Source organism: Cuculus canorus, chromosome 2 (genome assembly GCF_017976375.1).
Source record: "Cuculus canorus isolate bCucCan1 chromosome 2, bCucCan1.pri, whole genome shotgun sequence".
Lineage (NCBI taxonomy): Eukaryota > Metazoa > Chordata > Aves > Cuculiformes > Cuculidae > Cuculus > Cuculus canorus.
Window position 1 is genome coordinate 54,937,539 of NC_071402.1, and position 26,920 is coordinate 54,964,458.

Sequence of the window (26,920 nt, forward strand, 5' to 3'; positions counted from 1 at the left end):
GGGTGAGTAGGTTCTGCTTTTTCCCCTCTTACCTAATCTTAAGACTGGAAGAGCCTAATTTAGCAGACTGACAAAGTTAAAACTGCTTTATATTCGTATTTCAGCAAAAGGCGAGCATTGATGCTTGAATTTTGCTAAGTCAAGGAGCAAATAAATTACAGGTAATTAATTAGGAATTCAGAATTTTATTAATTGCTGAAATATGATGCCTGTAGAAGTATGGGGTGAAAAAAAGGTTTTATTTTAGGCTGGAGCTTGATCAGCTTTTGAAACAGGTTAGGAGTGTGGTTATTTGTGGTGGTAAGAGCTGTCTGACTCCCTGCTAAGCTGGGGTTGCAACCTGGGTTGTCAGTGTTGCAGAGCTGGGAGTGGCCGCCTGGGTGTTTTAGGTGGCCCTTGTCGAGAAGCAGAGCAGGTCTCCGACTGCTCCTGTTTCTCCTGATGTTTTTGAGAATGACTGGGCACAGAAATACTGAGCTGTAAAATCAAGATTATAGACGTTGTCATTTATAATACAGAAAGTAGTCCTGTGAGATTTAATTTTGTGAGCTGATCTTTTGTGTGAAGCTTGTTTTGGGCACAAGTCCCACCTTTGATCCTTGGCAAGTGATAAATGTGTACTTTAGTATTTTGTATCCCTTTAATTTTGTGTGACTCTTTTTCCAGGTAATTGAGCCAGAAAAAGGTTCAAGAGGACTTTGCTTTTGGGCAGTGGTTTAAAAGGGGAAAAAAAGGCACAAAAAAGCTCATAAAATAAACATAATTATTTGCATAATGTTTTTAAAAGTATGTTTGTGATGCTCATAAAACATATTCATTAAGAGTCTATTATTAGATCATGAAAACTTACTTAGAGTGACAATTTTTCATCCCTTCTCAATTCATTCAGTGTTGCAAAGAGTCTTTTCCTGTTTTCTTGTGGACAGCAGTGATTTCTTATGACTGGGAGTAGTGTATCATCATGTTTGTTTATTATACTCTACAAAAGAATGGTAAGGAGGATTTAATTTTGTTTTTATTTGGTATTCTGTATTGTGATAACTGATAATAGTTGTTACTAATGTACTTTTGGTTGTTATTAAACAGTATAAAAGTACCTGTTTTTCCTCACAGACCATAGGAAATTGCATTAAGATGCGTTGTAATCCCATCTTGGTCACTTTGTCCAATGTAAAATATGAAATCTTGAGTGTCAAGTTTGTCTGAACAGGAATGTAAACTTACATTCCAGATGAAAACTATCACTTGATATTAAAAAAAACCCAAATCCTTAACCTGCATGCCCAAATATGGATGAAAAGTTTTCTTCTTTTAAAATGCCTTATAGCTAAAATATTATTGTAGAATCACAAAAGAAGAAGTAACTGTCCTGTCAGCTAAGCAAGTAAATAGTTTTTTAGTAGAGTAGAGTAGGGAGGTTGTATTTATGTGTTACCAACAATTACTGAACCTGAGTGCCTTTCAAAGGCAGCCTTTCCAAGCCTAGCTTGCTGTGGTCTTGCCCTCCCTTTTTCCAAGCTTGTGAGGAATTGGAATATTTAAGTAGATTATTTTGTCCTAAATAGCAGAGGAACTGCATTCCTCCTGCGCCTCTGCTTGCCACTTTTTGTTTCTTGACAGAAGGAGCAGGTCAAATGTGGTTTGACATTGTTTGGCGCTTCTGTTACTGAAATGCAACACACTGCTGAAGTAATTAATCTCAAAAAGTGTTTTAAAAGAAGTTTTCATTGGTTTTGTTTATTAACCGTGCTGGTTTTAAATTGATTATTGCTTATGTTGTAGGAAAAAGAGTCGAATGGCCAGTGGCAGTAGATTGTACCAGCAGGGATGTGCATTAAGTAGTTCTGCAAGTGCAGAGATCTTTCAGTATGGTCTAAACTGGTGTGAATCAGACTTCTAGTGGTCCTGTCCTTCCTCCTTTTTCTCAACCACACATTCCTACCCCTTGCTTTCGGCTGAGCCAGGAGCTTATCTGATCCACAAAGAGCTGCTTAGGAATCCAGCTAAAAATTAATCCTACCCAAAAAAATGGTAGTTTGCATCCTGGTTCCAGTTTGCATCCAGTTCTTTTCCAGGACTGAGCAAAAGAGGTCTGCTTTTCTCTTTCCTTTTTTTTTAAAATTCTTATTTTTTTTTATTTTTACTTTCTGGCCTTAACACAGTATTCTTCATTGAAACAGCTGTTATAGAAAGTGTTCTTGTCAAAACAAGAAGTAGTAAGAATTGTCTAATAGAAAAATATGATGATACGCTATGTCCCAATCATGAGAAATCACTGCTGTCCACAAGAAAACAGGAACAACACTGGATGAATCCAGAGGGGATGAAAAATTGTAATTCTGAGTAAGTTTTCATAATCTACTAGACTCTTAACAAATAATAGACTCTTAACAAATGTGTTGCATGAACATCACAAACATACTAGTAAAAATATAATGCAAATAATTATGTTTACTTGATGCTTTCTTTTGGTGCCTTTTTTTTGTTCTGGTCAAAAGAAAAGGGAGAGAAATTCCCAAGATATTGTACAGGTTCTCAGTATGCTTTCTGGGCCAGTATTGAAGGAATTTGAAGCATGTGAGCTTAACTGCACGGCTCCTGTGAAGTGTGATTACTGTTATCTGAGAGCTGTTTGTAAATTCATAAATACCTCGTTAATCTAGATTAAAACCAAATCAGCATGTGTTTAGGGTATGAAATTTTTGTTTTTCCAGGAGGTTACAGACTGGGACTGGTATACGTACACCATAAAAGGTCTGATCTAGCCTCCACAATTAAGATCCGTGATTTCTAGGGCACTTTAATGCAACACATGGGAAATTTCTCTTGCAATCTGGAAGCCTAAGAATTCTGGAAAGCATTTATTGCATTACACATGCAAGTAGTAAAGCCACACCCTAAAGGCCTGCAAGGCATGCGTCTGCCCAACTCCCTGAGGATCTGGGCTGATGCCTTGGCTTCAGACCTAGCTTCTTGATTGATTCTTCTTTCTTTTCTCATCCCCCTTCCTGCTGTTTTCTCCTATTAATGAGCTCTCCCACCTGCCTCGCTCCCCAAAACACTTCAGCACTTGACCATCTGTCATTGCTGCCGCTTGTCCTTTGTGTTACAAGAAAAAGTATCCACCTTGAGCTGGAGTGGGTGATCTCTGATAAATGGCTTACAGTCTGACAAATGAACCAATCCTACAAATAACTTGCTTTACACATTGCACATGAAACAGCACAACATATGGAAGCTGCTAGGTCGAAATGCTCATTCCCTAAGTAAGTTCTGAGGCGAAGATGTGTCTGTAAATCTGCACAGGTTTGCCGTGTAACACATGGATCCGTGTGTGTGTGTGCAGTGGGTGGTGAGATATGCATACCCTGCCCAAATAATGCATTTGATTTAGGACCTGACCTCAGTTATTAACTGCAGCTTTATATGAAGATATATTTTGCAGATGACTTTACAAATAAAAATTTGTAAAATGGCTTTGCGAGTACAGTGAGACTAAATATATTTTCCAGAAAAGATTATTTTTGGTTTGCTTAAGACTAAGTTTAGTTGAATCAGCAGAGGGGCTTTCTGACTTCCTTTCTCTGTGTAATTATAAGCTGAAATTCTAATTAGCTGCTTAGTCATGGCAAATTATGAAAATGATGCTGTTCATTGGCAAGCTGTTGTTATAATAAACATATTTATTGCCTTTTTTTTTTTCCTAAAAGGATGTTTCTCTTGAAACAAAAGGCTAAAGAATAACTTAAACTGCAAGAACCCATGTTTTTTGAAATATCTACCACAGTGTAAAATACGTAAACATGAAAATTGTTCCGAGTTTTCGGAAAAGCTAATTTTACCTAAGTGATTTGCAGTGTTTTATGAAATTTGAACCCAAGCTGAGTCCTGTCTGTTAATGAATACAAAGCAAAGTGTTGCTGTTGGCGAGAGGAGGGGTGTCGGGTTAGGACTCAAGGTGCAGGTGATCTTCATGTCAAAAGTTATCCTTGGAGCCCGTGCTCTGTAATGGAAAAGTTGTATTGAACCAGTCAGTGCTGATGGTGTAAATCCAGCAGGATGAAGAGCAGCAGGAGGTAAGGGAGATTTACTTTCTTGGCTCTTAAGGAAAATGAGAAGTGGGCAACTACTAAATAGGTCTGTTTTCTATGGGATGAAAGAAACTCAGTGGTCCTGCCATGCAAGTATATGTGACCTCACAAGGTGTGGTAATTCTGATTTATTAATGATATTTTTTGTTGGGGGGGGTATGTTTTAACAGTTTCATTCCTTGGCTCCAATGTACTACCGAGGGTCGGCAGCAGCTGTGATAGTTTATGATATCACCAAACAGGTAAGACCACCTGTATGCTTTTTCCCTGTGTTAACTCTTCTGCTGTGGGCAGAGTAAAACCGTGGAAGTATTTATATGTTAATTTGTGTCCACATCAGTGGAGCAGTGGGGTTTATAGGATTCAGTAGTTTGGGTAGATTTGGATGGAGGTGTCCAGCTACCTAAAAAACCTAAATGGAAAGTCCAGTTTATGTGTTGTTTATGCTTACTCCTGACAAAAGGTTGAAGATGGCATTTTATAGAAACTTCTTTTGGATTTCCTCTAGCTAAGTAGGCAGGATGATATCCTGCAATACTGTCTATGTTCTCTGTACAGAACTGAATTTTAATGCCAAAAGCAGCTAGCTGCTTTAGCAACCGAACAGAAATTCAGTTGTTTGCATATTACTGATTTTAAAGCTAATTATTTTTAACTAAGCATAACATCTCATGATTGCACTGAGGGACTCGAGTCTTAACTTGGAAACCAGTAATGAAATAATAAGTCTCTGACCTTTGGCTCGACGTTATTCATTTGGAATGAAAACTGTATTTTTAGATCCTAAACTGTTCTTACTTGTTTCTCAGGCAGAGGAGGCTGGGAGGTTCTAGCTGAATGCCTTTTCCACTGCTTTTGAAAGAAACTCCCGCTGATAAAGCTGAGTTAGAGGAGGCATTAGTGGATGGATGGTCATGACAGTTCACTTGCATTTTATTCCTTTCCTGCCAATTGAATTATTTACTACTAGGTTGAGAGGGCTGAGTTTGTTCTCCAGTGCATTAGTGTAATGATCTGTGGCTGATGATGGTGGCCACTGTTGCACAGCAGTGCTGTTTTCCTTTGCTAATTCGCCAAGAAAAAAATGAGGAAGAGTGAATCATGCTGGGTTGATACTTATTTTTAATTTAAATGTCTTACAGTTGATTTTGTAATGCATTGTAAGAACAGAATTTTGTTTTGCCAGCCTTTTTCCAAGCCTGTATGGAACAGCTTGCAGAATAAAGATGGGAAAATAGGAGAGGAAGGTCAATGTGTATTTTACTTTCTGATGCTTAATATGCAGCATTGGCTGTTAAAGCAGAATGGATATTTTCCCCCAAATGACTGATAGTGCTTTCTTTTCGGTGATACTGATACAGCCATTGCTGGTTTAGACACAACTCTCACATGCATTTATGAAGAGGAAAATATTATTTATAATACATTTGAGAGCTCACTTTGAGTTTCTGTGATGATTTCGAGTGTGGATTATTATTAGAAACTTTAGGAACAAAAGTAATTTTAATGCTATTAGTTCATTAGTTTAAAGAAATAGAACATTTACTATTAAAAGGTAGATAGCATCAAAAAGTGTTTGAATTTTGTACTTGGAGGAAAAAAGCCAAGTGAATTGTCACATCTCTTTGTTTCCATAATGATTGAATTGAAGTTTACCAGGTCACAGATTCAGAAATGCAAAGGGGAAGGGGGTCACTGAAAGGTCTCTTGGATGTTACTAAACATATGGCAGTGGTTCAGATGATAATCCAGTGGGCAGAAGTTGAAATTAGACAAATGAAGCTCACATTAAAAGTTAAGGGAAATTAACTGCTAGACAAACTTAAAAGACCTGTGGTAATTTCTCCGTCAATGAAAACTGAAGAAAAACATTCATTGCTGCTTTAGGAGGGACAGAGAAGGTAGTGTCCAAGTTCAGACAAGATTTAATTTGAGGAAGTCTTACGACCTAAAGTTTGAAAAGCAGATTACATAGATACAGCAATCTTTTTCTGGAGTTGTGATCTATAAAATTATTATTTTTAATAATAATTAATAACAATAATTAACAGCATTAATACTGTCAAAGCCATGTTCCTCTAACTTCAGAAAAATAAGCAAATATGTCAACACAGATTAGGCTTATTTGTTGTTTCTCTTAGGATTCATTTCATACTTTGAAGAAATGGGTGAAAGAACTAAAAGAACACGGTCCTGAAAACATTGTAATGGCCATCGCTGGAAACAAATGCGATCTTTCTGATATCAGGTAATGCATCTATTTTTCTTGTTGTTTTGAAATTAGTAATATCTTGTTTCCTTCCTTTGGGTAGCCAGTTTGTTTCATTGTTACAACAGCATATCATTTTGGTCAGCTGTATGGAGTATCTCCTAACAGCAGTGGTCCTGCCAGTGAAGAACCTCACCAGCCACAGCACAACTAGAATTATATATTTCTTTTTTAACCTCTCTTTTACTGCCTTTCTTGTCTGTTTGTACGGTGTACACCTTTTAGCTGCTGAATCATTTGGAATGTAAAAGTATTATTCTTTTTTTCCCTTCCATTCATATTAAAAGGTGCAGAATTCATTAAATGATGAGCAAAACCAGCAATGTAAAGCTAGAAGGATGGACCTGCAGTAGAATAATGTTATTCACAGAGCAGCAGTGACCACTTGTACTTTGTGCTTTGCAATAATTGAAACTGGATGTAGAAAGTGTGTTTTTGTTGTTTTTAGGAGCGTAGCCTCACATAAAAATTGTCACCTGTGAAACAAAATGTTCCTGGGTAAAAGAGTTGGTGGTTGAATCCACCCTCCTGCAAAAAAGCTGAGATGATGCCCTTTGGGATGAGAATGAAAGTAGAGTTGCTCTTCTCTTGTTAGCTCTAGTTTAGATTCACATTTATCCTTTCTGGAACTGGAAACACATTCCGCTGTACAGTAGCAATCCTTTGTGTCAGTCCACAACTCTGTTATTTTTTTGCTTCAGCTGTGAGTTCAGACTCAATGGCTGTATTCGATGCTTTCCTTTTTAGGACCTCGTTTGCTCTTGTGGTTGTTCAAATGTTACCCCCCCGTTGTTTCATAATCATTACTTTGACTCAAGTTCATCAGGTCCCTGAAGCACATGTATAACTTAAGTGCTGCAGTGCTTCCAGAACCAAACTGTGTTGGGTTTGTTTTGTTTTTGTTTGGGGTTTTCTTTTTTTGTTCCCTCCCTCAGCCCATCTGCCATGAACCAGCCCCAAACTGTGAGTCAGTGCTTTCTGGAAGACCTGAAGAAGCCCTGTTCTTCTGCTAGAAGACTCCTGGTTTCTGTTGGGCTACGAGTCAGGGACACAGTATATTGGCATCTCCTACTTGCTCTTGTGTTATGCTTGTCAACATGGCGAAGCAGAATCTTATAATAAGAAACTAGAGGTTTCCAAATGCGAAGAAGAGGAAAACAGAGGAAAGGACAATTATAAAAAATAAACCCCAAACCCAGTTAGCACAAAGGGGAGTTTCTAGTTGCCCCGAGATATCTTCAGTTTTAAAATTACGTGTTCCCAGCAATACCGTTGCCTGTTTAGATCCAGGGTAATAAATCTAGAGATTCTGACAAATAACACTAATAGCAAATGAATCCATAACCAGCCCTCCTCCTGCTTTTTGTTGCATTTGCTAGAGCAGCAAGCTTTTAAACGCTGTTCCACCAGAGGCAGGTTAACTTGGGGACATGAAGGAAAACCTGCACCAGAGAAACATTGGAACAGTACTGGGTTTCCTCACAGAGAGATTGTGATCTTCCCAACATGTTCTTCTCAAATGCTACCTGTTTTTTACTGATGGCTTATTATCTGTTTCTTGCTCATGTTCAGCCAGTACATCTCTTCCATGCACAAAATGTTCTGGCATCTGTGTGGTGTTCATTGTCCTCAGTGAGGTAATGTCTTATTCTTTTTTTTTTTTTTTGTATAATTATGAACAGTTTAGAGATTTTTTTTTTTTTTATTCTTTCTGCATCCCGCAGTCTTTTCTCTTTCTAAAGCCTTCTAGTGATGTCCAGTTACAGAGATTTTGGTCGACAAATAGAGAGCGGACTGTATTGTACGTGATATGTTTTCACAGTTCTTCCAGCAATCTGATTGTTTATGCAATGCATGCAGCTGTATGTATTCTCTGGCTGCTTTATGTCTTCAGATTGACTTCAGTAAAAATGATTGTAGGTGAAATGTGTCACCAATTTATCACATTGTTTCCAGTGAGTAGAAAATACATATGCCTTTCTGCACAGAGAATTTAAAGATAAGATGATGTGAGCACACAGGAGAAAGCTGCTGTTTGTGTGCATTTTTGGCATCTCTCTTGGGTTTTGTAGAAATTCTGGCAGATGTTTTGTGGGATATTAGAGAGACAGCTGCTTTTAAGACCAATGTGAATAGAAGCAAAAGAGGACAAGCTGCCTAGATCCGAGTTGATTTGATTCTGCAGTCTCTGTGACCGTAGGAGATGTAAGGAGGAATGAAAGGAAGCAATAAGAACTGATTATTTTCCCCTGGGAAACTGGCACCATTTCTCATAATCATTGACCATGTTACCCTCCTTGTTTAGCATCTAAAATTTGGTTTTGAGCTGCCAAGATGGATTTGGGACACTCGGGGGTCATGCTGTTTTTACAGTGTTGTTAATAGGTTATGAGCAGTTCTTGGCACTCTTGAAGTACATTTCTTCTCCATTTTGAAGGAATTTCTACAGGTTAACAGGCAGTTTTGTTTTATATAAATCCTTATTTTTGTGATAGTACTGTTGAGTGTTTGGTGTATTTTTAAGTAATAGTAGTAGACTTTTCCTTCTGGTATGTGTCCAGTCCTTCAGGCAGGTCATTAAACAGTCGTTTTAAAGACAAGAGCTGAAACTTCAGTGTTAAAATATTTTGAGTGTCCAACATATTTTTTGAACATTATAGAAGTTAGTAGTCAACTAAGAATGGTTTACTTCCATAAAAATATGATGCACCTTCTTAACAAGTTGTGTTCACTGGAAATTGCCAGATCCTTGGTTAAGAGACTTCAGCAGAATGTCATGCTCAGATCTTCCCTCTGTGCATCCAGAATATTTCTTCATTCAGTAGTGATTCAGAAAATCTGAACGGAGCTTGAATCAATAGAATGATTTGGAAAGGATAAAATGAAATAATTGACATCTTTTAGAATACGTATTCCTCTAACTTTGCCTGTAGCCCTGGAATAACACTCAACACTCCACTGATGGTTCTTGCCTTCTTCCTTTGTCACCCCATCTTGCATGTATTCATTTCTTGGCTTAGAGTTCAAGCATTTGTACTTTTCCTTTTTGACAAGGTAGCATCTTAGCAATGTTGACATCCAGGTTATGGTGACTCCACTTCTACGCAGCCTTCTTGGTGTCAGTGGCAGTTGACGTCATCAATAGCGTGATGCTTATTACCCACGTGCTGTGGACATTTATCAGTTCCCTTTAGAAATGTCATCAGAGAAGGCTAAGAAGTTTTGTGACGCTTCCGTGGAATATTGTTACTTGGTGCTTTTTTACTTTTCCTTGATTACTTAAGTTTGTTTTCTCATCTAAATTACAGCAAGCTGAAAGTCTTACATAACACTATGTTCTGAAATTTCTTCCTTTACTGTTGTTTGAATATTCTGTTACATAGTTAAGTTCCTTTTTTCTTATCTCTGGGGCCATCTGCAGATGGTGGTACCTTTCCTAATAAAGGCCAGACTGCTGTTTCAGAAATAATAAGGGGTAATGCTGCATTCCATGTGTCTTCCTCAAAAAACAAAGACATGTAATACAAAGAAGCAAGTAGTGGAAGCAAGCTCTGAATCCAGCTGCTGGATTTGCAGGCTAATTTTTCAAAAACCATTTTTAATAAACTGGACAATTATTCTGCCTCTCTGCATGTTTCCCATGAGCAGCAGATCTGATTTATTTAAAATACATACCTCCCTCAACTAATTGTGAAATGGCATTGCTGTGCCCCCACCTGGTTACCTTCTGTTGAAGTCCAAGGCACTCATACTAGGAGGAAATTGTTCTAGGAGTGTCTGGGCTTGTACATTAGAGTTGTGGGGTAAAGGCAAATTCTGCGTGTGCAATAGACAGCTATAAAGCCACACAAAACACACCAGTTGGATGGGTTGAACAACTGGCAGCCTGGTGTTTCAACATCTGCACCCCTAATTGGGTGTGTCTCGGGTGCCTGTGAACGTGTTCGGTCTCTGATTCTGAGCTGTTGCTTAAAAATAAGAAGTATTGTTGGTTCCAGACAGCAGTGGACATGGGCAGATTCAGCTCTGCCACCTGGCTCAGGCAGGCACAAAGTCAGTGTGGGGCTTGCTTTGTGTCTGAAGCCGAGGCCTTTTGCATGTTGTAAACTGTATTTACCAGCTTTTAGCGTATATTGGCTACAGAATGAGGATGCTGTACCAGTGGGTTTAAGATGGTGTCACTTTAACAGCAGAGTTTTATGTCTTTTCTCTAGTGTTTTAATGCTTTTATCGGGGTGAGTTTTGAAAAACAAGTGGGATTGACATTTAAATTATCTGCTTTTTTTCAAGGCACGGGTTCAGCAGCAAGTCCAAGAAATCTTCAGATTGATATTCGTGAAAATTTTATTTTTTTAATATGATGATTAAATGCTATAAAAAGGAGAAAGATACTCTTGCGGGGAAGAAGACTATGCTAATGCTTTTCTGATCAGGCTATGTTTGAGGTCTTTTTTTTCCTATCCATAATAAAGGGGTTTTTTTTGAAAATTTGTTTTATTTTATATGTAAATTTTTTTTTCTTTGGTAGGGAGGTTCCTATGAAGGATGCCAAAGAATATGCAGAATCTATAGGTGCAATTGTTGTTGAAACCAGTGCAAAGAATGCTGTTAACATTGAAGAACTTTTTCAAGGAATAAGTAAGTAAATGATCTCTTAATTAAATTATCTTTTTGTGATTGTTTAGAAGTCATATGAAAATAGCTGTCTGTTTTGAGTCTGAAAACCTCTTTCGCAAGGACATCAAGAAATCCACTGGGCGAGTAGCATGGCTGCTGTTTATGCAGATGTAAACTAAGAATTATTTTGAATACGCCAGAGGAAAACATAGTAGATAGTAGATATGAGGTAAGGCTGTTCTTTCCAAATCTGTATATAAATCATTACCTGGGTTACATCTTCTGTGTTAGACCAAGCCTGCTGTAGAGGCAATACTGTTGATCTTATCATGGTGTTGATAAAAACTTAAATGTTAAGAAATGCGCCTGGACGGCTGTGATAAGTAGAAAATAGTCATTGCAGTGGAAGCAGTTTAAAAAATATTTTCGAGTCTTTTAAACAAGCCGAGACTGACATTCTGCATAAGGAAAAGAAAAAGCATCTTATTCAGTTTGCTTTCTGGGGGTTCCAGTTTTGGTCTCTGACTGCAAGTGGGAAGGACCTTGCAGGCTGCAAGGGACCTCAAGAGACTTTCAGTCCAACTTTCCACTCAAAGCAGACTTGATAGTGAATTTAGACCAGATTGCTTGGGCCGTTACCTGACTGGGCTTGAGAGCAGAAGTTCCACAACCTCTCTGGGCAGCCGAGTCCAGTGTTTAAATAGTCCTCACAGTGGCTTCCCCTCTACCAGTCTATCGAGTTAGAATGTCTCCTGATTCAATTCACAGCCATTGTTGCTCATTGTCCTGAATGCATCTCAGCGAAGGGCCTGATTCTGTCTTTTTAGCAGCCCTCTCCATAGGCATTGGCCGGCGACTTTGTGATCCTCTAGTGTCATCTCATCTCCACGCTGAACAGACCACTTTTCCACAGCCTCTCCTCAAAGGGCAAGTTCTTCAGCTTCCTGACTGTCTTGGTGTCCCTCCTCTGGACCTGTGCCAGTTTGTCAATATTTCTTTTGGTTTTTGGGGCCCAAAACTGGATGCATTACCCAGTGTGTGTTAGACCATAGCTAGAAGAAGATAACCGCTTCACTTGATCTACTGGCTTGGCTCTTGTTGGTATGACTTAGGATGCTGTTGGCAGTCTTTGCTGCCAGGGTGCGCTGCTGGCTCATGCTCAGCTTGGTGCCCTCAGGTCTTTTTCAGCAGAGCAGCCACTCCTCATAGCCAGGGACTCTTCCTTCCCACAAGCAGGCTGTGGCATTTTTCCTTTCTGAACTATGTAAGGTTCCTGTTGGCCCATTCTGCTCTCGAGCCTAAGGCCCTCTGAACAGCAGCCCTGGCCTCAAAAGTATTGATGCACCTATTTTTAACTCCTTCAGGCCACTGATAAAAGGTATTAAGCAAAGTACTCTGCTTGTAAGTGGCCTACAGGTAGATAAACACTGTTAACCACTGGCCTTTGAGTCTGATTACCCAGCCAATTCTTCACACAGCTAACAGTCAGCCTATCCAAATAATAACATCCCACCTTGGATATACCAGGATGCTGTAGGAGAATGTATCATGTAACTTGCTAAAGCCAAGGTAGACAACATCCAATGCTCTCCCTTAATCACAGATCCAGTTGTACCGTCATTTAGGACAACTAGGTTGGCTGGGCGTGGTTTACTTTTGGTAAATCTATGCTGACTGGTCCTGGTCACCTTTTTCACCTTCATGTGCTCAGAAGCGGCTTCTGAGAAGACTTTCTCTGGGGTTTTCCCAGGAAGCAGTGAGGCTAACCAGCCTGCAGATCCGTGGCTTGTTATTTCCCTTTTTGAAGACAGATATAATATTCACCTTTCTTCAGTCATAGAAGACATCCCTCATTCTCCACAAACTTTCAAAAATGATAGAGATGGTAAAGAACAGCCTTGCAGTGACATTGGCTTGCTTCCTTTACATCCTCAGGCGTGTATGCATGCATACCAGAGTTCAGTGACTTGATATTCTTCCGATACTAGTGTTTGCTCCTGTCCCTCGATCCTATTTTGGGGTGCATAGGCCTAGGAGACAGCATGTCTAGAGTCTCAACTTTGTTCCCCTAAAGTTTATTTTATTTTATTTCACATATTCATAATCAGCTCATATTACCTACAGCACTTTGTCTGAGATGGGGCCTGTTCAAGTGTTTACTTTGCTTGAATGGAATGTGTTGGAAATGGTTAATGAGAACCAATATTCCTAGAATAAGATACCTTTCTTTTACCTCCTTTAAAAAAGGAGTGTGAAACATGGCACACTGGATAAACCTTCCTTGTGATAGTTTACTAGATTGTCTCTGGATTGTCTACATCTGATGTTTGTGAATATTCTCGCGAAGGAACTCATGCTTGATGCGTAAATATCTAATTAGTTTCCATCTTTGATAGGCAATGCTGCAGCTGGCAGCGTACACACTGTCCCTAATAATGGATATAATAGATGATGAGAATCAGCTAAATTAAGTTTAGTATGAACTAGATACTCAGGCAAGTGCACTTAATTCCACAGGCAATTATTTCTATATATAGAAATATTTGGTCTCAGTGGATGTACTCATGACCTTATCAAGTACTCAGTGGAGAGAAAGGATAGAGTTGGTGGTGTATGTTTATAGAAATATAGTGGAAACCGAGTGAAAAATGATTAATTAGCTGGATAATTAATTAGTATGATTATGACTGGGCAGAGGGTATGAATAACTTCCTGATGTTTTACACCATTTTAGTCTTTGTGCGGTTTCCAAAAAGGTCTGTTTATGCCGAAGCTGAATGGCAGCATTTCAGCCTTCTCTCTGTATGAAATCCCTTTGTGGCCGTGTCTCCTACCCTGTTGACTCATTTTATTTGTGTGGTGCCCTAGAAGTCATGCTGCAGCTTTAGTTCTGCTTTTATGCTGCCTAAGAGGTCATGGCCTTCTCTTCGTGCTGCAGCAGAAGGGCATGGTGCAGGTCCTCAGCTTCTGAACAGGGCAACAGCAACTTCTGTTTACCTTGGATCTTGAAGGTAGGCTGTATATATTGCCTATTTTACAGCCTGGATTTGGAAGGACATTCCATCATGCATAGCGAATTTCTTCATTAAAAACCTTCTTGAAATTAATACCCCAAAAAGAAAGAGTAGACTACGTTTTAATTTAGCTAAAAAATTTACCTCCTGCTTACTTATGCTTTTTGTTTCCCAAGGGTATTTTAATGTAATCATTTTTCCTTCCTAAGGTGTCTAACAACTGTCTCTTTTCCAGGGAAGATGTAGTGAACAGAGTGAAATAATATAATGGGAAAAAATTACTCAACATAATGATATAAAGAAGGGAAAAAATAAAAAGGGAACTGGGACGTTTTGCTGACAACCAGATAAATCTTGGAAATATTAGAGAGATTATAGAGAGATCGCTTCATTTCTAAGGTTATTATATTAGACTATTTTAAAAGGATTTTTCAAAATAAGTTTCTCTCAGGATTTGAGGATTTAATCGCTTTTGAGGGATGTCTTAATAACACAACCTCAACAAAAATCCATTGTCCCTATTTCTTCTCAAGAAAATACAAGATGCGAAAGACTAGAATCAGTAAAAGTTTCTAATTTTTGGAAGATGGGGCAGATCTGACAGGATAGGGATTCTGCAGTCAGTTTACTTGGACGAATAAGGCTGAGAAGGCAGACTGAATGTCAGCACAAGTGTCAGCAAAGTCGGTGTTCTCTGTGCTGGAAAGTTTTCGCTGAGCTGCATCATGGGACACAGCTCCAGGCTGTCTGTTGTACCCTGTGATTTCAGATGGTAAGCTACTACTACACTTACCCTGGCTGGATTTAGCAACACCTGACTGAAGGCTTGCTGTGATTGTGAGACATCACATGGCTGGTTTGTTTCTCTGTAAACAAGCAAATAGTATTTTTAGTATGGTTGTATATTCCCCACTTGGGCTAATTTTTTCCTAATATCTGTCTTGAAAGGTTTTTGACTTAAAAAAGGCTTAAGATTGTAGTGGGTTTTCATGTGTTCCAGTAGTTCTTTTTTGATAGCTGAGTGACTATAGGATCAAATATTATTATTTTTCTTATTCCCAGCCTTAGAAGACTGATAGGTACAGTGGCTTCTTGTCGCTGGCTTATACGTCAGCAGCAGCAAAAATGCCAGGAATTCATTATATGATAGCAATATAATACAGTATAAAGTTGTGTTTGTGCAGGAGGTCGTACCAGTTCTGTGTTGTCCCTTCTTGGTTGTGGGGCTTCAGTGCTGATGCCTGGGAAGGCAACTCACACGGTTTTATGGCTGGTTTTCAATGACTAAACAAGGTGCCCCGAGTGTCCTGTCATGTAATAGCAATCACACCCTTGCAATTTTCCACCACCTGTTCATTTAACAACTCAAATAAGCTTTAGTTACCTTATTCAAATCTAGTACACACCCAGCTGTTTCTCTTCAGTGTGTGTATTGCCTCCTACCTTAGTGTGAAGGTGCCCCAGATAGGAAAGAGAAGATTACATAAAACTGTCCTCTGTAAATGGTAGAGCTGAGACTGTGCCTCCCAGGTTAATATCAGTCTGCATCAGTAGGTCCAAAAGTAAACAGGCAGTGGGATGAGTAAGCCATGGAGGAATACCTAGCCAAGTGAAATAGGAAATAAACTTATATTAAGCAAAAAAAAAACTAAAAAGGTGGGCATGCATTATTTTTTGACATCTGGCAAATGTAAAGGACTGGTGTGCTACCGAAGGGGGGATGATTGAAGCATTTCAGCATCTTCTGTCAAAGGTGAGAGGGAACTGAGGAATAAGATTATCAGAATCCCTCTATGGAAAACGTCTAAAGAGTTGTTCACGCGTTCAGTCTTACTAATGCTGTTACTACAAGGAGGAGAGACAGGCTAATGATTATTATAAAAATCCAGATAAGGATGTTCTTCATAGATGAGGCTTCCTAATTAGAGCAGAGAGTTTCTGTCTCAGGATACAACCTTTCATGCAATAAATGCTCAGTAATAAATGTATGAAGCTATTGATTTTCTTATGCCTTGCCAGCAGCTTGTATATTGAATATTTAATGTAACCCAAATACTTGTTTCCTAGAAATACTGGGAGATTTAAAAAAAAAACCCAAACCCACAAACCAATCTCTAGAGTTTACAGTTTAACCAGTTATATACTGGACTAAGTAGAGAGGAATGTATGAAAGAATGTAGAATGGGGAGGGATCCTGTCCAGCAGAAATTCAGTGTTTGTGCTGACTCAAATGAATTTGGATGGATAGAATTGCAGATGAATCATTGTCAAACTTTGTGAGTGAGGAACATCCTGGTTTTCATCCTGTTATCTGCTCATTTGGGGGTATCTGTGAACTGCTTTGAAGAGGTCTGTGAAAGACAGTTGAAGAAAAGCAAGTATGTGTGTTAGAGAGCAATTCACATACAGCATTTTTAAAACAGCCCAAGCTCATAACTGAATTTTTGTAGGAAGTGTTCACCTGTGAACACCCTCTGAAAGAATGGAGAAACATTGCCCTAATTTATGTTTGCAATTATGTTCTTTACAGTATATGCTCCCTGCGTTCTAGGATTAGTTCTCCTCTTGCTTTCAAATTTTAATGAGTGAAGGAAAAGTTACTGCCTTTAAGACTACTCTTAAAGTTAAACTTGCGAGGTCCTGGTTTTCTCTCCAGCCACAGGAGAGCCCTTCAACATAAACTAGGAAATAAAGCAAAACAGCCCAAAGTTAATTACAGCAAGACCTCACATCAAGGTCGGATCTCTTAGTAATTAAAGTCATTAGGAATTCTTTTGTTTACTTTGATGCATGTAAGACTTAAATTTTGGTGGGTTTTTTTTTCCCTGAAGATTTTAAATAAATGGGCAAAATTTATTTGTATTGCAGCTTCCCCTAGCAAGAACCTCAGTGTCAGCAATTCATGCTTTTGCTCTAAATAAAAAAAAACCCTGTGGTTTTTTTTTTTTTCTTCCATGGAGATGCTATTAAACACAATAAAATAATTGCAACTTAACTATGTTTAGTTATGCAATGTCCTCTACTGTAAATATGTGCTACCTTGCATGAAAACTTGCAACATGAAGTACACAGTAGTCACCTCTGTTGGTTGGAGAAATCCTGCTTCACTGCAGGGGGAAAGAAAAAGAAATTAGAGACTGTCTATGGGGCCAGGCTTTGTAAACCATGTGAGGGATGTGGGGAACTTCTGAAATACTAGTGAAACAGGTTTCAAAAGATGAAAGGATCTGGGGAGATAAGAAATGTGATTGTCATAAGTCCTACAGGTGCTGAAAGAGTCTTGTATGCAAATGCTAAAATTATTGGATAAGATGTGCCTGCTTCATTCTGCCATGCCTTCACAGACAACTGTGCTCTATTATTGATTATAGGGAACAATGCTTTGCAGGGCCTCACTTTGCCGTGATAGTCAGCAGTTTTAGGAGGAGATTCTGGCTATTGTATAGCTGTTGTACCACTGCTTGAAGAAGTCTGCCTTTTCTCAGGTTACCCACAGCAGTTAGATCCTCGGGGTGCTGCAGCAGGCTGCTGCTCTGCAGCCAAATGAGATGTATTTCACATCCTGCACTAATAAAAATTTCCCCTTCCTAGTCCCTCCAAAAAACTGAGTTGTACATGATTTTCAGAGAGAGAACAGATGGGACAAATATGCAGAAAGCCACTGTGCAGCACCGTTATGTCTTGTCTCTTACACTCATCAAAATTGCTGTAGTTGTGTTAGATATTAGGACTGTGCTTCTTTTGAACTTGGACGTTGTTATCTGGATGTGCCAGCTCAAGCTGATCACATCACATCTGTTTTCCTTTACACTACACACTGAATGAGTATCTGTTCAATGCACTGTTGTGTTTGTCCCTTTGTCAGCATGGTAACCAGATGGTTTTTTTTCCTTATGCTCAACTCTAATGCTATTTCCAACCTTTCACACAGTCCTGTACAGGTCAATAATGAAACTAGTTTAATATTTTTAAAAAATTAACCGAAAAGCCCAACTCCAACCTTGATTTTTCTGAGATAATGGATGCTACAGCTTATAAATGGATTATCACGTTCAAAAAGGAAAAAAGAGAGCAGATTTTATTACTGTGATGATGCATCCTGTTTCAGATGCATCCTGTTTCAGCTGCAGCAGATCAATCTCCATCTACCTGCCTTTAACGTCTGCTTGCGAAGCTGTGACCCACTCCCTTTTGTCTCTCTTGCTTCCATGCTCCCGTTTTCATTTTTCTCCCTTCCCATTTTGTTTACCTCTTGTCCCACCCTCCCATTGCCCAATCTCTTTGCCCTTGGCAATCTAGAACTGTGACTCCCAGAGAGCTGATTAATCTCTTTAACAAGTCTCAGATTCAGTAGCAGGAGTTGGAACTCTACCAGGCATTGGAGAAGACTCTGACCTTCATCCTAGGCTGCCTCGGCCCAACTCAAACATGCCAGAACAGAGGATATTAATTGATTCAGTGCTTACCACCTGTTAACCTGGATGGTTCACTGCAGAACAATGACAATTTCTGTTAACCTGCATTTGGGCAGTCTCTTGTGATGCTTATTATAATTTTACAAACCATGGTGTGTTTACTGCAATGAGATCATGGAGGACACGAAGACCTCTGCATAAATGTGTAGAGGTGCATGTTTTACAAATGGTTTTGCTGCACAAAATCTCTGAAACTTGGTCTGAACATTGGTGAAATGAACCCAAAATATATAATCAGATATTTAAGACAAGTGCAAAATCTAATTTTTAATCACAGTCAGCAGACCTTACTCCATACGAATATCAACAATGGGAAACGTATGGACCTTTTATACTGTCTGAGTATCAGAACATCCCTAAGTTCCTCGTTTCACCAGTTCAGTGGCAGAGTTCTTAGATAAATGTATGCACATCTCTTTTTCTCTGTGCGATTGACCATTTCATGTGATCCTAAGATGTGCTGTTGGTTGTCTTTGGCAAACTGGCTAGTTGTCTCCTGCTCTCTAAAGTGGGGGAAATACTCTATTTGTGGTCTAGTTTGCTGTCTTTAAGTTGAGCAACAGAAGAGTTCAATCTTTCATGGACCTTTTGAGCTGACTATCTTAATAGAGCAATCTTTGGTCTGAAGAGGAATTCTCTTAATCTATTTCTTCAGCAGAATAATTGCTGGGCTGGCTGTCAGGGGACTACTGATCCTTTCTGATATGGACTGCATGAAAGAAATAGCATGAATTAACAGTGCTGTAGGTTATCTAATACATGGTTATCTTCTATTTTTCTGGATCAGAGACATTCAGAATTAGTATATACTTCCTAAAATTAATTCAGTTTACAACCTCTGTTGATCCTGACTCAGTGCCAGCGATATTTGGGTTGGTGTCAGCATATTGATGCCATATTTATCAAGAGCTGAATGACAAGATGCAAAGAGCATGGTGCTTTTAGGTAGCAGTAATGATTGAACTGCTTTAGAAGCTCGATGTGTAGATGCAGGCTCAGCATTTCATAGCTCCTTAGTGTTCTGCTGCTGCTTAAACCTTCCTCTGTTATGGTATCTGCTGTGAGACCAGCTGTCAAAGGAGGCCCAGGGTGAGACGATTGGTCAAGCAATTGGTTAAACAGATTTCTGACTGATTATTTCCCCTGACCCTTGGTGAAAAATCCCTATATCATTTGCTGCAGAGCTAGTTTTCAGGTGTTAGAGTTCTATTCTCCAGCTGTCAACTGTGCATCAACAGTAAAGGCTGCGTGGGCAGGGATAAATTTTGTAACTAAAACTAAAATTATTTAACTTGATGTTTTAATAAATCTGGTAATAAGAGAAATCATAAGTGAGAGAAAATGAACCTACTAGAAGAAATAGTCTCAACCCTGAAAAACTTTTAGACTGTTTAAAGCTTTATTTCCGTGTGCTTAATTCAAGGAGGGGTATGCAAACAGCAGAAAACATGGCTAGTTAATGACAAACAGTACTTAAGTTCAAAGGCTAGAATAACTAATCAGCAAATATCACGTCTAGGGTTTTTTTTTCATCTTTATTATTTGTAGATTATATCTGTATGGGTTTTATCATTTTGAGAAATGAAATAAATCAAGGTGATTCTTAATGACATATATTGTGTCCTGGTCTGAACTGGACAAAGTGCTCACTGACCTTGAAGCTTGCAGTGGTTTTGCTCCAAAGATAAGCTTCCTGCTTCTTTTCAAGCACATCAAGAATACTGTAGAAAAGACTTGAATTTCCAAAGAAATATGAATGGCAAACAAATAGAGGTAACAGTTCAATGCAGACTTCTAAAGTGAAAGTTGAGCTTTAATATGCAAACTAGCTTTCCTCTTCTGAACTTGCTTTTAGAAAAGCTAAATATTTAGTGCCTAGTGGATATGTTATGAAAACAGTGTCTGTAGATTCCATCTTTTTTAGCTACCTTGTGTTTGCCTCAGACTGTCAGGATTTTGTTTTAGCTGGGACTGAGTTGAAAGGACTGTGTAAATAGCAGGTACCTCATGCAGAAGGTTTCTCTAGGTGTCCACAACAGCAGCATTACATTCTCGGAAAGCCTTTCACAGATAGTAAGGTCTTCATATTCTCTTAGTTTCAAGAATTAGTGGATTCTTTGTCTCCAAACAAAGCCAACAGAAGTAACGCATCTAACAACTGTGTCTATAACCACCCATTCTGCTTTTTGTTTTACTTTGAAATGGCACTTGCAAACGTGAAGTTCAAACATAATGTAAGCAAGGTGTGAAGCTGATATTTTAGTGACCTGAATAGAGTGCAGCATTGTAATGTCAGTGCTTATATATACTTCAGCCCTCAAGATACATGTGTCTCATTCTTTTGGACAAAATACAGTATCTTTAGCTTAGTAATGTAAGGAATTTTTCCTCTCCCTTTCCCATGTGCAAACACCAAAGATTCTGCTTCAGATGTCACACTGTTGTTGTATAACATACCTGTACAGAACTGACTGAAAAGTTGATATTTTGATGGGTTTGACCCAAGGTAATTTAGGGACATGTTTTACAGATTAAATTTTGCTGGTTTATTTAATCAGGATTGGATTTTATGTGAATACTTCTAACTCACCCGCCTACAACCGTCCTCCCAAGTAATTTGTAGGACTGGGGCTTCAACAGAGGTGTGTAATTCATAGAACATTTGGCAAGGGAATGCTGTGAATAAATGCAGTAAAGGATGGGGAAATGTAAATGGTAAAATCCACCTGGATTGTGATGTGCACAGCAACTTTATGCTCTCTGAAAGTGGCATATAGCAAACAGATGTTAAACATTTTAACTCTTGTTATTTAACATGGGTAGTAGTAAAACTAGGAGTAATTAATAGAAGATAGATTCAGCTTCAGAAAAATACTCCAGCAAATCCACGAGGTAATAAGTGCCTTACCATGACACTGGATGTTGTCCATGAGTAGAAGATGCAGCAGTACTAAAAGGGCACACAGAGTTGGAGCAGCGCTGTCTGCCCTGGGAGAGAACTTGAGCTCTCACGTGATGGCTGAAATCCTTTAAAACATTTAAAATAATCACCCCATAAAATGATTAAAAAGTCAGGAGAGTTTTTGGAGGGGTTAAGTAATCAAATCTGTAAACTGGAAAGACATGGGTATCCCTCAAAGGAGGCAGGGATTCAATGAAAAGGTGTAGGAGTTTTTTTCTTTTTCCAATATAGGCAGCATGTGTTTAGTTACAGTGCTTTGTAAAATTCCAGCGTGCAAGGACTAAATGCCATGAAGATTTAAGATGGGCACGATATTGTGAAACTAGCATCATTTAAGTGGAATTGGGAATTAAGCTGAGAATTTTCTCTTTCCTAGTTGTAAGGTGCTCAGTGACATAACTTTTTTATTTTTAAATAGCAAGATAACTGTTTTTTTAAAATACATGGATAACATAATTTCCGTGTATTTCAGGCATTCTCAATAGCTATATTTCTTTTTTTTTTTTAATGTGAAAATCCTCTCTCATAAGCAGGATGGAAGGAAAAAGATTCAGGGTGCATAGGACACGGGTTTCTGGTGAAGTTTCACAGATTTAATTCTTATGCAAGCTGAATTGTCCTAACTGTTATCTGCCTGTGTTGCTAACTACATTAGGAAAATTGATTTAATTGTCTCCTTGTGTGTTTCAGGTCGGCAAATTCCACCCTTAGATCCTCATGAAAATGGTAACAATGGAGCTATCAAACTTGGAAAGCAGACTTCACAGATGGGTAGGCGGTGCTGCTGACCCAACTTGATCTTTTTAGATTTACTTGAAAAACAGCACCGTTTGCTTTTTTCACTGAGAAAGGACTTCGTGATATCAGTGACGTGGCTCCTTATCTTGAAAGCAGTAATTTCAATAGTTCCCATGGGCAATAATGCAAGGACCAGAAGCAGAAAGCTTTACTTCAAAGGGATTTTGCAAAACCTAGTTGGAAAATTCTCTCTAATATCCTGTCAAAATTACAATGTCAGAGTACTCTGAGTCTCTGTTTAAGCCAATGACTGGTTTTGTTGTTTTGGTTTTCTTTTTTTTATAAAAAGATCCTTTTATATATAAAGTTTAGATTTGCTGCAAAAACTTCTCTTCTTACATTGCGAAGTGGACTCGGCATGTTTTTAGAGTTTGCTCTGTAATAATAGGGTGAAAAAAACCCCATAAACCCTGAATTTTGGCTTACAGTTTCTCTGCCATCTTTCTAGCTGGACTCTGCTTCAGTGGTTTTTTTTCTAAATCTGTAGCTTCATCTTGTACTTCCAGTAAGCACCAGCAAGAAATGGACTGAATTTTCTAACTGAAAAAAAAAAAATTGGATCCAAAGGATAAGTGAGTGCAACTTTTACAGGCTAGAAGTCAAAATCTGGTTCAGGAGGTGCTGTGTATGTGAAAGAAGGAGTTGTCATGAAGGAGACTGCTGAACCCCATGCAGTTCCAGTCTGCTCTGGAAAGAAGACACAGCCACTGTGCTTTGTCTGGATTGATCCCCTTTTCGGGCTTCATTAATTACTGAAATGGTAAAAAGGACATAAACGCCAGCGTAGTCTGTGCTACTTACCAGGTTACCTTCAACTCTGTGCCCTAATCCATAGTTGTTTCTGCTCAAAGATGCCACTTCCATGGTTTCTAAGAGTGTGCCACATTATCCCACTCCATGGTCTCACTGCAGTGCACTAAGGTGTCTTCAAGTCAGAAGAATGATATTTCTGTACAAAAACAGCTTAAGAGAGCACGGTATAAGTTGAGGCTAAAGGCCAGAATCTAGTAAAACAAACCAGAGTGTGTATTTACAAATGCAATTCTGCGAGTTTGTGGCATAGTCTCCTCACCCACATGATGCGTTACGGAAGATCCAGTGTGTCATATCTTTGAAGCTTGATGCACTTGAAAATACAGTGTAGGAAAAAAAATAACCTATAGGTGGTTATGAACTAAAAATAATGTAAAACCCTTATGTATTCTCCACTTGCATCTTTCATGGATGTGTGTGGCTAAGATGATAAATTACTATTTATCTTCTTCATCAGTTTCATTGGGAATCAGGACTAGGGTAAGAAATGCAAGCTTCAAACCCAAAGCCCAGCCTGCATTCCACAATATTTATTTGTTCTTCTACAAGGAAAATTAACCTCACTGCACACTTTTTGAGGGACTTACGAAAAGCACGCAGAAACAAAAAAGAGCTTTCCACAATAAATCATGAACATACAGGCTAGAGCTGGGTTCCCATGTTTATACATAAAACCCCAGACGTTATTGCTTGGTTGTGAGATTGCTTTGATAAAATGGCATTAATTATTAGGGCTTGAAACGGAACCAGGTGAAATCAATGAGAACATTTCTTTGTCTTCAGAGGACTTGAAGCTAGTTATAGATGGGACACATCCCACCAGATTTTATCTAAGAATCTCAATAGCATTGTTTTTTTAACATATAATCAATTTCTCAGATGTTTTGAGCTCCTTTGAAAGCACTCATACTTCAAAATATGCCCTTGGATAATAAGCAAACTCAGACAGCTGCCATGGGAAAGGATATTTTTGGTAAACCTTCAGTTGTCACCTGTGCTGATGTATTATCCAAGTCACTATTTCATTGCAGCAACTATTTTATGGATAATCCAAGATTATTTTAAGTGAAAATCCAGCAGTCATAATTGTTGATATCTGGGGAGGGATTTAGGCTCCTTCAGGGACCATTCCAGCCCATCCTAGTACAAGCAAATTCACCAGGAGTGCCTGGCTCTTTCACAGGACTGTGGAGGGAGAGGTTAACCTGGCCTTCAGTGCCAGAAATATCAATCTTATCAGCATGACATATTCAAATAATTTATGAGATCTGTGACCCAATGCTGCAAGAGATCTGGTTCTTCCTAATAAAACCCAGTAAAAGGCTAGACCTGTTAACTAGAAAACAAGTTGAGATTGAACTCATGTTTTTAAAGGTGGCATAAATTTTAGTTCAACATATAGTAGTGACGCATAACTGATTTTTAAGCCTTCACAAATCTTTATGGCCTATTTCTTTTTCTCGCGTGACATCTCAAAACTCATCAAACCCTACTTGAGATGTCTGAAAGTTTTGTAAAGCAATTCTGCAAGTACCTTATATACTCTAATTTATGCTGGAACTGGCAATTGATGCTGATCTGTATGGAATAGATAGCCTTGAACAATCAGCTCATACAGCTGGCATTGAGCCATATGTGAATCAGAACAGGTTTACGAGTTGTATGTTAAAATAATTTAAAACTGTAGGTTGTTACAATGGATCTCTGGCAGATTTTAAAATTTAAATGCTGGCTAAGTAGGCTCAAAGATATTTTTGCATTTGGTGGGCCAAATCCGTATCACCTTGTTCTGCTTTTAGTCAAGAAAAAGATTTAAATAAAAAGGATTCTGATTGTATAAGTTCTTGAGGTTTGCATTATGGTGAAGTCACAGGTGACAAAATAACAGGCTACTGTGCTGTGCGGAGTAGCTCACTTTTTTTTTTGAAGACAGGGCTTGCCTTCAGCAATGATGTTGTTTCTCTGCTCTTCTTCAAAGCTAAAGTGTAGCTTTAACCTGCCTCTTCAAGTGGGGGAATGATTTGATTTTGGAATTGTGATTTTCATATGTGAAATTCATGATTTCTCCTTCCTTTTGTTGCCTGTGTTCCTTGGAAAGTACCACTACCCTTCATAAACAGCCAGAAAAAGGACATATTAAAAAAACCTAAACTCGGAGTCAAAAGTTTCAGCAGCAACCAGAATTCCTCTGGATAGTTATTGTCTGGTGAAAAGCTGAATTCGAGCTGATCTGCTCTAATAATAATTATAACACTGCAAGTGTAGGTTTAGGCCAACTAGTGCTGGATTTGTCCAAGAGCGGTTTTCTCAAGAGAGCTGGCAGCAGGGTGGAAGCACAGGCTGCAGAGCCAAGGAAGTGTGGTGGGGCTTGTTTGCACCATGACTCAAGACTGTGATTGTCCAGTTATGGGTGACTTGCTTTTCTGGCTCGTCATGAACTAGTTTAAAAACAAGATAATGAAGGAATTAGTTTTCATATATGTTCTGCATATGTGTGTGTATATAAGTAAAGTTTTACATTGTTTTGCTGACGTGTAGTGTTTTCTCACTATGTCTGGTTCTCATATACTGCACATTGTATTCTGTAAGTACTTTTTTTTGTTAATGATCATTTCAGCTTTATGAACTTAAAAGCTACAGACTGAAGGTAGCAAGAAGATGGAGATACACATAGGTACAATTGTTGACTTGCCGTTCTTATGCATGAAAATGGCATATTGTAGAAAAAGGTGGTTTTGCAGACTGAGCAAATTTTAAAAGGCCATTATTACCCAACGATTGAAGTAATAAAGTAACACTAAAAAAGAAAAAGAAAATAATTTTTTTTTTTTGGTTCATGGTACAGCAGGTCTATCTGAAGTGCTACAGTATAACAAGGGTCTGTATTAATACCTAGGAAAGTTACCTGTAATCCCTTGTCTTCACTAATCCTTCATGACACGTGGTAATAAGCGTGACTAGATAGATTATACATGCCAGCTCGCTGCCTAGAATTGGACCTTTTCAGTACAATGATGATATACTTTACTGTCTTACTCTTAATTATTTAAACCAGAGTCAGTGATAAACTGTTTAAAATCACCTGCCAAGTACTCTTATTCTGTTTTTTTTTTTTAATATAAGGGCTTTGATTGGGCTGGACCCACTTGCTTCATGTATGGGATGCTGCAATCTGTTAATACTTTACCTTCTGTTTTACATATTAATTGTATCATACCTAATAATGGGTGTTTTTTTGCCCTAAAATGTAGTTTTTGTGTTTTATTTAACCTACAATGATCAATGCTAATAAATGTTTTAAATGCCTCTGATTTGGATATGTCTCTGGTTTCAGTAAAGGAGAAAGTCTCCTTTTCCACATGATTTGCTCTTGAAAAAGGGCTGTCTGCAGTCTTTGGATCACTTAGCTGGGATATAAATGCTGCTTGAAATGTGTGGGGCAGGCTTTTTAGCAGAAACTGAGTGCATTCCTGGTGGATCCTGCAGTGCAAATGAACTTTCAAAACCCAGAAGAAGATTGTGTGAAAATCCCTTTGCTAAATTATTTGGTTTACCCATTGGAAGAGAGGTACCTTTGTGGCCAGTACCAGCTTGGAAATTCAGAATAGTAGTTGTCAGTAGAAATTGAGCTTACGGTTACCACTCACTTTGAATAGCAAAGTATAGTATGGCTTATAAGACACTTTCTCTTTTACATGTTTTTATTGTTGTGGTACCTTTAATTTTTTTTTTCCTACTTGATGTCCCTCAAACTTGTCTTTAGGACTTAAGAATTAACACCTCCTGGAAAAGTAGTAAGTATTTCATACCTCTTAGTGTTATTGTTTCAAGAGGCTTGTAAACTCACCAAATTTTTTTGCACTCTCTGGTTCATATTTTTA

The 26,920-nt window shown here is 38.5% G+C and overlaps 1 protein-coding gene across 2 annotated transcripts in view; it reads left to right on the plus strand.

Moving 5' to 3' along the window:
• The window catches only part of RAB31 (RAB31, member RAS oncogene family), a 66,294-nt gene extending 39,944 nt beyond the window's left edge, over positions 1–26,350 (plus strand). For both annotated transcript variants that reach the window (XM_054060131.1, XM_054060132.1), the window contains exons 4-7: positions 4,262–4,333; positions 6,233–6,339; positions 10,889–10,998; positions 22,119–26,350. In XM_054060131.1, coding sequence (XP_053916106.1) covers positions 4,262–4,333; positions 6,233–6,339; positions 10,889–10,998; positions 22,119–22,216 — 387 coding nt within the window. In that variant the 3' untranslated portion in view covers positions 22,217–26,350. The remainder of the gene's footprint in view (positions 1–4,261; positions 4,334–6,232; positions 6,340–10,888; positions 10,999–22,118) is intronic.
• The last annotated feature ends 570 nt before the right edge of the window (positions 26,351–26,920 follow it).